Raw genomic sequence first — 14136 nt, 5'->3', positions numbered from 1 at the left:
CACCGCTCCTGCCTGGCAGCCTGAAGTTGCTGCTGCTCCTTCCCTGGCCCCATCTGCAGCCTGCTTTCCCTTGTGGCGTGGGGCAGGGTGCAGCAGGACCCTGGTTCTGCCGCTGCCTGATGCGTGTCTCCCACCCAGCCCCTCGCAGTGCAGCGCCTGGCAGCGGGTGACGCGGTGGTAACGCGCCCACCACCGCTGCCCCCTCTCCCATTGTTCCAGGGTCTCCTCCCCTGGCAGAGAGCAGAGCTGGAGCCCATCCTGCAGCAGGGTTGGGGAAGGAGCCCTGGTCCTTTCCCCAGAGCCCGAGCTGGCCAGCCCCGAGGCGCACACCCCAGCAGCAGGGAAGGCGGAAGCCGCCCTGACACGCTACTGACCCGATCTCGAGCTGGTGGAGAAGTGTGTGTTTTGGTTGAGCCTGTTTTCACAGCGGGTGTCGAGCGCTGCCTCCACCTGCGGTTCCTCTCTGCTCTCTTCAGGTTCCCCATGAAGGAAGTGGGGGTAGGGTGAGGGGTTTGGGGTTTCTTTTTTTTTGTTTTGTTTCTTTTTTGTTTTTCTTCTTTTTTAATTTTAAAACAATGAAGGAAACTTACTTTGTTTGAAAACTGGCTGAGCCGCAGCCTCCGCCTCTGTCTGTGCCTCCCAAGCCAGCTGCCCCTTCCCTTCCCTGTGCCTCTCCAGCCTCTACATCTCCTGCTTCCAGGGTACCTGACCAGTGGTACTTTGTGTCCTGTCTCACCACGGTGAGTGAGGGGCTGTGCAAGTGGTGGATCCCGGTGGGTACTGTCAAGGAGCAGCCTGGGAAGCTTTTGGTTCCTCTCAGCTGCTGCTCCCTTCCCCAGAACCCACCCCAAGCCCTCCTCATGGGTGGGAATCTCACTGAAGGTGGGAGTAAAACTGGGTTTTGCACGCTTTTATTGGTGTGAGTGCAGAGGAACGATTTTGGGGGTGGTGGGGAGTCTTCTGGCCCCTGGCCAGACGTGGTGGAAAGCTGCAGGCAGCCTTCAGGTCTCACCTTGAGCACAGGTTTTGGAAGGTCCTTGCTGGGCTGCTCTCAGCTCGGCTGATCCTCTCCACCACTCAAACTTCCCACTGAGCCTTTCCCTGGCTGCGTGAGGAAGATGCAGGAGGAAGGCAGATTGGGTGTCCTCCCTGCCCATGAGGAGCCAGGCTTGGTGGGACCTCTGGGCTTGGTGGGACCTCCCTACTCTTGCACCCCACTGCTCAGCGCTGGCTTTACTCTGTCCTTGCAGGCTACTCTGCGTCCAGGCCAGCCGGCGGGGGCTCCAGGAGGAGCTCTGAAAGCCACAGAGCAAGTGGGATAAACCTGGGAGAGGCAATCTGGGCCTGAGGTGCCTTGATGAGAAGCACAGTGGTGTCCGGGGTGGCTGGAGTACCCACATCAGGGCAGTGGTGCGGGGTGGGGTGGTGTAAAATGTCCTGGGGGAAGCAAATGGGGCGGCCTTGGGGGCCAAGGGCTCGGCTGCCTGCAGCCAAGCAGCACGGGGTGCCATGGGGTCCTGCTGCAGGGTCTCACCCACCTCCCCCTTGAGCAGCCGTCCCTGGGGGTGGGATGCAGCTGTGGGCCGCATCCATGGCAGGACAGTGCTGGCAGGGTGGGCTCAGGAGGACTCTTTCAGGGAGAGAGCCTGCAGCTGCTCCTCAGGACCCGCCAGCTCAGCCTCATCCCGGCTGCTGTCTAGGGTCTCGGATCCCTCGAAGCAGCCCGAGTCCCGGGGAATGTCGCCCTTGGGCTCCGAGGGTGAAGGCTGAGCTTCGGAGCTGTCGCCTTCCTCCGGCTCACTCGCTGCTGGGAGAGACAGGATGCAGCATCAGCGGGCAGTGAGGCTGCTGCCAGGGGTGCCTGGGGCCTGAGGTGTCTCCCCCACCTCCCCTCCTTCCCCCCACCCCTCCCCAGCTCTTACTGTCGTAATCCAGGAGGAGCTCGGCAGCGGTGAGCAGCTTGGCACGGTGCTGGGGGTCTGTGATGTTCAGCTCGTTGAGGTGGGTCTCCCGCAGCTCCTTGAAATCCTCCAGGGTCTGGTAGCCGTTCAGCAGCAGGGTGGAGGTGTGCTCCTGGGGTGGGGAGGGGGCAGCAGGCAGTGTGGTGGGGGGCAAGTGATGTGTGGCTCCCCCACTGCCTGAGCAGCGTCTCGACAAACCCCCTGTGTGTGTCCCCTGCACCCCAGCAGCGCTCGGGCAGGAGGTGGAGTGACCCACGGAGATGGGGGGTGATGAAGGGCGGTTGGGGAGCAAAGGGGAGCCTGGTCCCACTGCTGGCACCCCGGGGTCTTGCTGGGTGCTGCTGGGCCCCCACCCCTTACCTGCAGGTTGATGCGCTCCAGCAGCTCGTGGAGCGTTTTGGGCTTGGGCCGCTTGCTCTTGCCAGGGCTCCGGGTCTTGCGGACGGGGGCCGTCTCCTCGGGGATGATGTCCACGTAGATGAACTTGAAGGAGCCCACCTTGTTGTTGAGCAGCCCCGTCCAGGTGCCCACGGGTGGCTTCTCGATGATGCCGATGATGTCCCCTTTCTGGGTCAAGGGAGATGGGGGTGGAGGCGTGTGCAGGCTCCGGGATGGCTGGGGAGCTGTGGGTGTGTGTGGGGGGGTGTGTCCCAGCCATTCCCTCCCCAAGGCCTGCACCCCGGCCCCCTTGCCCTTGCCCCTAGCCCTGGGCAGGCCGTGGGGTGGCCTACCTGCAGCTTCAGCGAGTCCTTGTCGTAAGGGCTGGGCGTGAAGTCAGTGTGGACGCGGGCTCGGCCACAGAAGGGGCCGGTGTAGGCTGGCCCGCTCTCCTCCAGCCGCAGGCTGTCCTGGTTGCTGCCCCCGGTGCTGGAAGCTTCACTGCCTGGGGAGGAGAGGGAGGTTGGGATGTGCCCAGCTGTGGGGCGAGGGGCCGGCATCCCGCTGGGGCCAGGCTCACCGCTGGACAGCTGGCGGCTCATGGATGGGTGCCCGTCGTCCTCCATCTCCGGGTAAAATAGGGGCCCCTTGTCCTGGCTGGGGTCCTCTGTGCTGGCACCTGGGGACAGGGGGCACTGGGACGCCTCCTCCTCCAGGTCTCCCTGCTGAGGGGGGCGGGGGTCAGGCTGAGGCAAGGGGAGCTGCCCCCATCCCCTGCCTTCCAGGCCCCCTACTCACCCTGCCCTCAGCCAGGGCTTTCACTGCCATCCTGCCCATCTTGCGGTTCATGGTGCGGGAGATGACAGCCCGCCACCTCTTGCCCAACTTCATCCCGCTGCTCCGTGCAGCATCATCAGGGTTGGTGTTGCTGGACTCATCCTCGGGGATCTGGCAGAGAGGTGCAGTGTGAAGGCAGAGCTGTGGTCCCCCCAGCTCCCCCCAGGAGCCTCAGCTGGCTCATACAGGGCTGCAAGGCTCCTTGGGGAGCCAGACCCCGAAGCCACCAGTGCTGGAACCCCTGGGGCTGCCCCATGGCATGGGGACCTGGGCTTTGGGGCAAGAAGCTCTGAAGAGAGTTGTGCCTGGCAAGAAGGTGGCCCTGGGAGGTGGGATGTGGCAGGGGGGACCACCGCCCCGTGAGGGGGTGGGAACTCACGTTCTCCTCCAGGTTGAACTCCTTCTCGCTCTGCACAGGGGAGCTGACTTTGGCCTTGGCAAAGTCCTTGAAGCTGCTGGAGCGCTGGAGGGAGAGCTGGGGAGACAGGAAGGTGTAGGGGCTGCTGCCTGTGCCCCCTGCCCCAGCTCCCCCCACCCCTCCAGCCAGCCGGTGCCATTGCCCTCGTGTTCGGCTCCAGGCCCAAACATTGCCCACGTTTTTCTGCCTGCAAGTGTCATCCCTTCCCTAGAGAGCACGTCCAGCACCGGCCTTGTGCCAGAGCTTCCAAAGCCATTTGGATCACTCTTGGTGCAGCCCTCCACTCCTGCCTTTTCCAGTCTTCCCCAGCACCCCCTCCCTCCACTGTGTCCTTGGGTGCTTGGCCCACAGGGGAGGGGGCTCCCCAGTACAGGGACCCCTGCATGGCCACACGGTCCCAGGTCCCCTCATCCCTGAGTGCCTGACACTGGCGCTGCAGTGGGAATGTGCTGGAGCTGGGTGAGCTGAGCTGCTGCCACGCTCAGAGCACACACCACAGTGCTCACTCTTGCCTTGGCCACGAACAGCCATTTCCTTTCACAAGTTACTCTGTGCCAAAGGCAGCTCAGGCTCTTCCCAGGCCTGGCTCAGCCAGGGCCAGCTTGGACACAGCCCAGCTCAGCCAGGGCCCTGCTCAGACACAGCCATGCGCCTCCCCTTTCTCCTTCTCTTTACTGACTCGACTGAGCATCCTTTGTGACTTGGTTTTGCCATGTTCAGGCTCATGCAAGGGAGATGGGGCTCCAGCCCTGCTGTGGTTTCCTTAGCAGGACCAGCTCAGCTGGTGTGTCTTTGCAGAGACGATGCAAATGGTTTGCCTGCTTGGGCCCCAGCACCCTGAACTCACCCACCCTGAACCCCTCTGCACCCTTCAGCTTTGCACCCTGTGCCCCACAGCTCCCTGCAGTGAGGATGCCACTGCCCTGGGGCTGGCAGAGCCGGGTGTGTGACAGCAGCTGTGACAAGCCTGGCAGCAGGGGCCATGTGTCCCTCCCCCCCGCCCTGGAGCGTGGCAGCAAGAGGGAAGTGAGAGCCATGGCTAAGGCTGGGTAAGGGCAGGGGATGCCCGCGGGGGCCTGCCAGGCTCGCTGGGCCACCCCCAGCGCTGGGAGGAGGGCCTTCACCCAGAGTTCCCCTGGGAGCTTCCCAGTACGGCGAGGCCAACATGGCATGTGGCTCTGCCGGGATGTCTGCCATGGGCAGCACCGTGGCATCGGGCACCGTCACTCCACAGCTAGCTCGCCAGGGCCTGGCAGGAGCCGAAGCGCCTGCTGGCACGGGACCTGGCGGGGGGCCGAGGGGCCACTTGTGGCTCCCACTGACAGCTCTGGCCCCGCAAGGTTTGGTGGCACAAGGCAGCACAGGACCCTGCTGTGCTGGGAGCTGGCGAGGGGCCGCAGTGCCGATAGCGAGTGCTGCTGGCACTCGGTTCAGCACTGCCAGAGGAAGTGGCTGATGCGCACAATGGAGCTGCAGCCTCACAGCGCCTCAACCACAGGCACCTCTCTGCACGGGCCGGCTCCGAGTCGCACACCTGGCAGCCGCACAGCACCGTGGCTGTCCTCCTGCTTCCCCAGCAGGAAACGGCAGGCGGGCCACCCACACTGCTGAGAGCCGGTGGGGACGGGGAGCTGCTGTGTTCTACCTCCTGTCAGAGCCCCACGGGTCTCACTGGCACCCCAGCTCATCCCCATGCTAACTGCGGGGCTTTGTGCATCCGGACCACCCAACCCACCGGGCTGCAAAGCCAGGGTGGGAGCAGAGCGCAGAACAAGGTCGGGCCAGGCACCAGCAGGGTGGCGGTGGCAGGGACTGACTGGTGGCAGTGCTGCCCACAGGTCCTGTGGGGCTCTGCCTCATGGCTGTCCCAGCGCCTTAACACCAGCGCTCCCTGCTCAGCATCCCCTGAGCAGCCCGGGCTCCGCTGGGCACTGGGCGCACGGGGACACCCGTGGGTGCCGAGAGCAGCTGGGCGCTGCTGGTACTCACTTTCTTGTGTCCCGGCTCCTTCTCGCTAGCGTTGGAGGGCTTGCGGCGCAGCATGGTGCTGGGGCCCAGTGGCAAGAGTGCAGCGCCTGGCGGGGCACGTACTGCAACACCGGCACCGAAGCTGGGAAGCACACAGGAAGCCAGTGGTCACATGAGAGGTGCTTGCAGCCGCGCGACTCTGCTCGTCGTGGCTGGCGGGTGTGTGAGATGGGGCAGGAGGAAGGAAACCCTCCACGAAGCTGCTGCCTTACCCTGGCCCCTGGGGCGGGGGAGCCTGTCTGCATGCACCCTGCCAGCACTTGGTGATGCTGCCACCCATCAGGGCCACTGCTGGTGGGTGCTGTGTGTGTCGCCCGTGCACAGGGTGAGGGTCCCCAGCCCCTCTGCCATGCCCCTGCCTGCTTGTTTTCCCCATGAGTGCACAATCACCGAGGCCTCCGTGGGATGCTTGGTCCAGGGTGTCCCCTGAATTCACAGCGTCCCAGCACTGTCTGGGCATCAGGCCTGGGTGAGACGTACACATCAGCACCCTGCTGCTGGCCCCCGCAGAGCAGCGGCGATGGCCCCAGTTGGGCCAGCTACTCTGCACCCTCTTGCTCCAGCTCCTCCACCCCTTGTCCTAAGAATCACAATCTGCCCTGCATCCATCTCCCCACCACCGGTGTTGACTCGGCCACCCCTAGGGAAGGGCAGACGGCACAGACTGGGTCACACATGTGGGGCCAGAGCCCAGCCCCACACTGGGCAGCGAGGCAGCACGATGGGCTGCAGCAGCAGGGCACGGCAGCGCACGGCACCCGCTGGTGTTGCTCATGTTTAATCAGAAACCAGCAGAGAGAAAACAAAAAAAAAAGGAAGTGCGTGTTGGGGAGAAGAAAGAGCCACAGCGGGGAGGGGGCCAGCGTGGGGCCGGCCAGAGCAGGGTCAGGCCTGCAGCCCGCTGAGCAGCACGGAGGGGAGGGAGAGGAGGGGCAATATGCCCAGGGGGGTGGTGGCAGTGGTGGCACTGCCCAGCAAGAAGGGCTTGGTGCTCCTCTGCAGCCAGTAGTACTCTTCCTTCAGCTGCTGGCGCTGCAGGGCCGGGCCCTGATGGTCTCACAGTCTGTGTTCAGGTACCAGATCTGCAGTCAGGTACCATGGGGGGCTGCAGGGGAGCTGCCCAGACCACCAGCCCCCTCATCATCACCCATCCCCAGCCCTACGTGCTGGCCCCATGTCCCTGCTCTGCCTCCCCACCTCATGCACTCCACCCCTGCTCTGGTGACAGGAGGCTGAGGTCGATGAGGTTGTGGTTGTAGGGCACCAGGGACACCACTTCAAAGGTCAAGAAGGGCTCTTCCCTGCTCTGGTGCTGCTGCAGAGAGGTGCCATTGGGTGCCCCCCACCCCTGCTTGCTGCAGCCCCCCAGTGCCCCCATCCCTGCCAGCCCAGCCCCATGGCATTACCCTGGTCTGTGCCTCCACTACAAGGGTGACATCTTTGAGGCAGATCCTGAACTCACCATCCCGGTAATACCCAGGCTCTGGGGACTGCGGTCGGTGCCTGGAGATTCCTGAGCCCCAGTAATTCCCCCACCCACCCCACACCAGAGGGGTCAGCAGCCAAACACCTCCTGCCCTGGCTGGGTTCTGCATGCCAGGGACACCCCTTGAGCTCAAGAAACAGCCTGGCACAGTGAGCGCACACAGCGATGGAGCTGAACATGCCGGCTGCCAGTGGCACGCTGGACTGGAAGACCACAGGCCCTGTGGGGAAAATGGGGTGGGTTGTAACCCACCTGGGGAGGTGTGTGCTGTGGGGACACCCAGACAAGGATGGAGGTGTTTATGCCAGCAAGAACTACGTGGCCACCCCAACAAGGACACCTACCCACAGTAAAAGGCGTAAGACATTATCAGAACCGCTCCCACAGCTAGGACAGCCCTGGGTCTCAGGGTCAGAGGGGCTGCTGGTGGGCTCCATGGAGAGGTTTCAGGCCAGGAACATCTTTCAGTGCCGACTCCTTTGGTTTGGGAGCTACTGCTGGATGTTCACCATGTTTGAAGGTGGGTGCTGGTGGGTGCACAGAGTGACTCAGGGCAGTGGTAGGACCATTTCCTTGGCTCATGTTGTGGGTTTGTGTGGCGACGATTTGGTGGTGGTGGGGCCACAGGGGTGGCTTCTGCAGGACTCTGCTAGAAGCTTCCCCCAGGTCTGACAGAGCCAATACCACAGCTTAAGGACAGACCCACCACTGACCAAGCCTGAGCCAATCAGCAACAGTAGTGGTGTCTCTCATAACATATTTACGTGGAAAAAAACCCTGCAAGTGGCGGCTTTCTGCCCCCAGAGAAGGGAGTGAGAAGGTGTAAGGAACTGTGCAGGCACCAAGGTCGGTGAAGAGCGGGGTGGGATGAGGCGCTCCAGGTGCCAGGGGACAGAGTCCCGAGCAGCCCCTGGAGAAACCCATGGTGGAGCAAGTTGTCCCCCTGCAGCCCATGGAAGCTGATGGAGAGCAGAAATCCCACCTGCAGCCTGTGGAGGACCCCATGCTGGAGTGGGTGGAGACACCTGAAGGATGCTGTGACCTGATGGGAAGCCCGTGTTGGAGCAAGCTCCTGGCAGGACCTGCAGCCCATGGAGAGAGAGGCCCATGCCAGAGCAGGTTTGCCGGGGCACTTGTGACCCTGTGGGAGACCAGACCAGAGCAGACTGGCCCTGAAGCTCTGCACGCCATGGAAGGGAGCTGTGCTGAGGCACTTGGTGAGGAGCTGAAGCCCCGTGGGAAAGGGCTCACGTTGGAGGTGTTTGTGGAGGACTGTGTCCTGTGGCTGGGCCCTCACAGTGCAGCAGGGGAGGGGGGGAGAAATTCCCCTACTCCAAGAAGGAAAACAAGTCCTGAGGAACTGACTGAAAGCCCCACTCCTGTCTTCCCTTTTATCGCCTGGAGAAGGGAGAGAAATCATGGACAAAGTAGAGCCCAGGAAGAAGGGTGGAGTGAGGGGAGGTGTTTAAAGATTTGGTTTTATTTCTCATTCTCCTGCTCAGCTTTCGTTGTCTCTGGGTGTGTGTAATAAACTTGCTGGGGTTGTTATTATCCCGTGTTGAGTCTGTTCTTCCCGTGACGCTGATCTTGGAATGATCTCTCCCTGTTCTTATCCCCACTCCTGAGCCCCTCGGTATCTGTTTTCTCCCCTGTCCAGATGAAAAGGGGAGCGATAGAGCAGCTTTGGTGGGTGTCTGGCCTCCAGCCAGGGTTAAACGACGACAGTTAGGGAAGCACTGAGCCCCAGTGGCAGTGGAGCTGCTTGTTGGCTCTCTGGGGAGGTTGCAGGCCAGGAACATCTTTCATTCCTCACAACTTTTTTTGAGAGCTATTGCTGGACATTTATAACTTTTCAAGTTGGGCTGATGTGGTGCCTAAAAGTGACATAAGGAAGTGTTAGGACCATTGTCTGGATAAGGAAAACAAAGGGCCCCAAAGTTAGCAGGGTGGCTTTCTGAAAGCCCCTCGAGCAGTTCAGTATGGTCAGGGATTTTTAGATGCACCCTAAAAAGAACGTAAGTGCCAGGGATTTTTGGGAGACCCTTAAGCAGTCTGCCTAGAGGACTTTGAAAGACCCTGATAGTTGCAAAATGAATAGAGTGGCAGGAGAGGCAGATGAGCACCCTCAGCGAATGTCTCCTGCCCCACCAGCTGCCTCAGAGACAGCAGATTCTTGCCTGGCCAGAGGTGCTGAGGACCAGGGGCAGAGGGAGCCACTCCCAACATCAGAGCCTGATGATGTGTAGCTGTTGGTAGCCCGGCTTCGAGAGTTGGGCTTGTACAGCCTGGAAAAGAGAAGGTTCCAGAGAGACCTAATGGTGGCCCTTAATGGGGTCCTACGGAAAAGTGTGAGAGGGGCTGTCCACCAGGCCGTGCCAGCAGCCTGCCACCACTGACTGGGCTTGGCGTCTCCAGGGTGACGGCCAGCCCTCTGTGACACAAGCACCACATCATGTGACATCATGTGTCACATCAACGTGACGTCATTGAGATGGGGAGCCTTGGTGGCTCTAGAGGAGCCCAGAGCCCTGGGGCCCTCACTTTGAGGAGAGCGGCTCCAGCAGGAAGCAGCAACTCTTCTCAGTGCCAGTAGCAGGTGTTCAAGAGAGGACCCTGAAGTGAAGATGCCCCTACCTGAGAAGCAGGAGGCAAAAGCTGTCTCCCAGCTCAGTGAGGGGCTGCAGGACCCTCGGGAGCAGCAGCAGGTGAGGGCTGGGCCTGGAGGGAGAGGCAATGGTGGGACAGAGGGATGGCGGGTGGGGGGTGAGCCGCCAGCCGTCCAAACGCGGCCTGGCTGGAGTGGCCAGCAGCTGCCGTGAAGCCAGGGCCAGGTTTGGCAGCGCTCTGGGGCTGGTGTGCCGCCACAGCTGCCTCCATCCTGCTGCTCCTCCCCAGAGGGGAGCCGCAGGCCGCCGCAAGCAGGGCTGCAGCACAGCCGGCCCACAGCCTGCTCCCTCCATGAGCACAGGCTGCACGGCCCAGCGAGCTCGGGGAGCACTTGCAGCCGCTCCACACAAGTGGGGACGGAGGTTCAGGGCCACGGGCCCTCAGCCTCCCTGAGCACGGGAGGTGCCTTTGGGAAGGGGGTGGGTGCTGGAAGGGATGGGTCTGACTGACAGCGCCCCGCTCCCCCCAGCAAGCTGAGCCCCCTGTGCTGTGCCCGGCCGGCTCCCTGGGCATGGCCAGGCTGCTCTCAGGACCAGGTGGGGGCAAAGCAAGGACCAGCCGTCTCCCCAGACAGCTCTGGCATCAGGACAGCATCTGCCTGTGGGGCTGAGCGCTGCCCTCAGAGCTGGCAGGAGAGCCTGGCTATGGGGGCTTCCCCCTCGGGCACAGGGCTGAAAGGGCCACAGTCACAGGGCCTTTCTCCATGTTTTCTCTTGCAGAACGACGACGTGGAGGGCAGAGGAGGCGCCGTGGGCGCCGTGGCTGCCAGCTGCCGAGACCTGGTCCCACCTGCTCAGGGCACGGTGGTGATGGCTGGCAGCTGGGGGCCTGCCCCACAGGGCTGCACGGACGCTGACTTGATAGCTGCAGCCCAGCGCGTGGTGGCAGAGGTCCTGAGGCGTTCTATAGCCATATATCAGGAAACCAGCCAGCAGCTGGTGGCACAGGACAGAGCAGGGGCCGTGGGCCCGGTGGCTGCCAGCTGCCGAGAGCTGGTCCCACCGTCTCAGGCCACAGTCAGAGACCGGGACACGGCGAAGAGGGCTGGCAGGTGGGGCCCTGAAGTGAGGGCCACAGCCCAGTCTGTGGTGGAGGAGGTCCTGAGGCATGTTTCAGACAAGCGCCGGGGACCCAGGCAGCAGCTGGTGGCACAGGGGCACTTTCCACACCCCACCGCTCTGGTGCCACCTCCAAGACCAGCGCAGGTGCAGGCTGCCAGGAATGGCAAATCCCCAGCAGCTCAGCCAGGACCTCAGCCCTGCCTTGCAGGGGGCACTGGGACACCTGGCAAAGCCTGTGCACCAGTCACAGGTGACCAGGTGCTACCGGTGGCAAGGGCGAGTGGCCACCTGCCAGCCCGACAACTTGCCCACGGTGAGCGAGAGACCACACGGGCTGAGCAGTCCCCGAGGTTCATGCGAGTGGTCATGAGTCTGACACTGGGGACAGACAAGAGGCCTGAAGATCCGTTCAGACCGATTCAGCTGGATGAGTATGTCCCCAGACATACCAGCTGGCACATCATCACTGAGCTGAGATTCAGCCAGAGGCCACACAAAGGCCCCCAGGAGGTGCCCGACTCGCCAGGCAGCATGGCCAGAGGTGCCGCAGGAGAGGCAGATGAGCAGCCTCAGTGCGCGTCTCCTGCCCCACCAGCTGCCTCAGAGACCGCAGCTCCTTGCCTGGCTGGAGGTGCTGAGGAGCAGGGGCAGAGGGTGCTCAATGCAGGAGAGGAAGAGAGCAACCCAGAGAACGCGTCTCGTGCCACACCAGAGGATGCAGCTAGAGAGACCGCAGCTCCTTGCCTGGCCGGAGGTGCCGAGGACCAGGGGCAGATGGTGCCTGAGGCAGGAGAGGGAGAGGGCAACCCAGAGAAGGCGTCTCGTGCCACATCAGAGCATGCAGACACAGAGGCAGCAGCTTCTGCTCTGGCTGCAGTTCCTGGGCAGGAGCAGTGCACAGCCTCCAGCTCCTCTTCCTCCACGGGCACGGCTGCCCACAGACGTGAGCGGACTCGCCGGCGACGGCGCTCCTTCTTCAGGAGAGCTTGGCAGGCTCTACGCAGGGCCTTCTCCTGCTGCTGCCACCCAGAGCAGTGAGAGTAGCACTGCGTGGCTGCCAGCACCTTGCCGTCACCGGGCTTGCCAGGAGCTGCCCTGCAGCTGACCAGCTCTCCTCGTCCCGTCACTTTATTAAATGTCATGTTCTAGATTCTGTGTGGGGTTGGACCTCTCTGTCCTGGGGGCACTGGGGTGTGCAGGGCCGTGAGTGCAGTGAGGGCTCGGGACAGGGCACGGGGCTGAGGGTCCCTGTGTTCCCTGGGGCACTGAGAGCGGGTGTGCGAGCGAATGGGATGGCCACCGAAGAGGAAGCCACACGAGCTGGGGAGTGTGTGACGTGGCCTGGGAGCAAGGGGTGAGGCAGGTCTCTGATGACCAGCCACAAGTGTGAGAGACCCTGGATGTCTCCAGGGGACATAAGAGTCAGGCCAGGGCTCTGAGGCCTCTGCACCACCAACTGGGTTTGGGCAGTGGCCTTGGAGGCCTGGACACCCATACAGGGCCCCAGGTGGGGAGACCAGGCTCCAGGGGTGAAGCCCCTCCTGCTGACACGCAGAGCTGCGCAGTGACCCGGGGGCTGTGGTGCAGAGGGGCTGCTTGGCAGGAATGGGTGTGCTCGCTGAGGTGCTGGCTTGGGGAGCGGGGACGGGCGCTGTGCGAGGGAGACCTGCCCTGTGCCGGGCATGGCCGGTGCCAGTGGGCTGCACATTGGCCTCAGCGCGGCTCCAGCTCGGCCTGTCAGCCAGGCTGGGGGGCCACCTCGGGGAACAGGCCCGGCAAAAGCCCCGGTCGGCCAGAGCTTAAAGCGCCTCCCCCCACCCCTTCCTTTTATCGGACCCCAACTGAGTCAGGATTTAGGTCCCTTCTTCCCCGATTTAGGTCCCTTCTTCCCCCCAGGCTGGCACGGGGAGCGGCAGCTGCCGGGGCCGGGGGATGGCTTTTTCGATCAGTTCCTCACGAGTTGTTTTCCTTCTTAGTCGGTGCCGTGGGATGGGAGAGGGAGGGAGCGGCCCTGGAAAGGAGACCTGAGTTGTGCTTTTTGAGGGAAGCAGTGAAAGAATAGCAGTAAAGCCCGAGATGGAGGGTCTTGTGGAGGTGTTTGTGTGTTGTTGGGCAGGGAGGTGGCACGGTGTGCTTTGTAATGCTAGGGAAGGTGCAGACAGACAGTCTCCTGCCCAGGGGGACTTCTCCAGGGTGGGGCAGCCTTTTTTATAGGAAAGTTGTGGTTCTTCTGTTAGTGAAAAGTCCTGAAACCCGACTGACTGGAGGCAGCTGCCTCAGCCATCCAGAGAAGTTTGCTCAGTTGTTCTTAGAGTTGTTTTCGATCCAGCAGGATCGGAGTCTGTGCCTTTCAATATGCCAGAGCCCCCGAAACCAGCTCCAGTGTGGGGCCTCTCCACAGGCTGCAGGTGGGGTCTGGGCCTTGTCCATGGGCTGTGGGGGGACACCCGCTCCACCATGGGTTTCTCCAGGGGCCGCTGGCCATCGTTTTCTCTGGCACCTGGGGGCCTCCTCCCCCCGTTCCCTGGCCTTGGTGTCTGCACAGCTCCTCACATCTTCTGACTCCCTTCTCTGGGGCAAAACCCCAGATGCTTACAAGTTTTATTCCTCCTAACTGTGATTCCCAGAGGCGCTGTGACCGTTGCTGATGGGCTTAGCCTTGGTCAGCAATGACTCTGGCCTTGAGTCGTCTGGTGTTCGGTCGGTTGGGCCTGGGGGAAGCTTCTCGCTGCTTCTTGCAGAAGCCACCCTTGCAGCCCCCCTTTTCCACCAGAACCTGGCCACACAAATCTATACCACCTATAGCCGACCTAACAATGTTTAATGGGGTCCTGCAGGAAAGAGGGAGAGGGGCTGTTCCCCAGGGAGTGCAGGGACAGGGCAGGGGGCAATGGCTTCAAGCTGACAGAGGGCAGGGTTCAGTGAGGCGTTAGGAAGAAATTCTTTACTCTGAGGATGCTGAGGCCCTGGCACAGGGTGCTCAGAGAGACTCTGGAAGCCCCTGGATCCCTGGCAGGGTTCAAGGGCGGGTCGGATGAGGCTTTGGGCAACCTGGGCTAGTGAAGGTGTCCCTGCCCATGGCATGGGGGGTTGGAACTAGGTGATCTCTGAGGTCCCTTCCAAGCCTAAGCATTCTGTGATTCTGTGCCAGAGGGGCCTCCTGACCCACACCCTGCTGTGGGCCTGTGTGTCAGTGTCCCCAGGGGGATGAGGTAAATGGGCGGGGCCATCTCCACTGTGACATCATGTGACATCATGTGTCACATCAACGTGACGTCATTGAGATGGGGAGCCTTGTGG

At 62.4% G+C, this 14136-nt stretch overlaps 1 protein-coding gene across 1 annotated transcript; it reads right to left on the bottom strand.

Moving 5' to 3' along the window:
• Positions 1-904: 904 nt before the first annotated feature.
• On the bottom strand, positions 905-5637 carry SASH3 (SAM and SH3 domain containing 3; the record flags this gene model as incomplete). Its single annotated transcript, XM_084269183.1, has 8 exons — positions 905-1807; positions 1923-2073; positions 2322-2528; positions 2693-2844; positions 2920-3064; positions 3138-3287; positions 3556-3651; positions 5584-5637. The coding sequence occupies 8 exons, from the start codon at positions 5635-5637 to the stop codon at positions 1620-1622; spliced, it is 1143 nt and encodes a 380-aa protein (XP_084125309.1). The 3' UTR covers positions 905-1619.
• Positions 5638-14136: the final 8499 nt, after the last annotated feature.

The sequence above is a fragment of the Gallinula chloropus genome (genome assembly GCF_964237585.1).
Source record: "Gallinula chloropus genome assembly, chromosome: 11".
NCBI lineage: Eukaryota > Metazoa > Chordata > Aves > Gruiformes > Rallidae > Gallinula > Gallinula chloropus.
The sequence above is the reverse complement of the archived record's forward strand: the minus strand, read 5'-3'. Positions and strand labels throughout refer to the sequence as shown.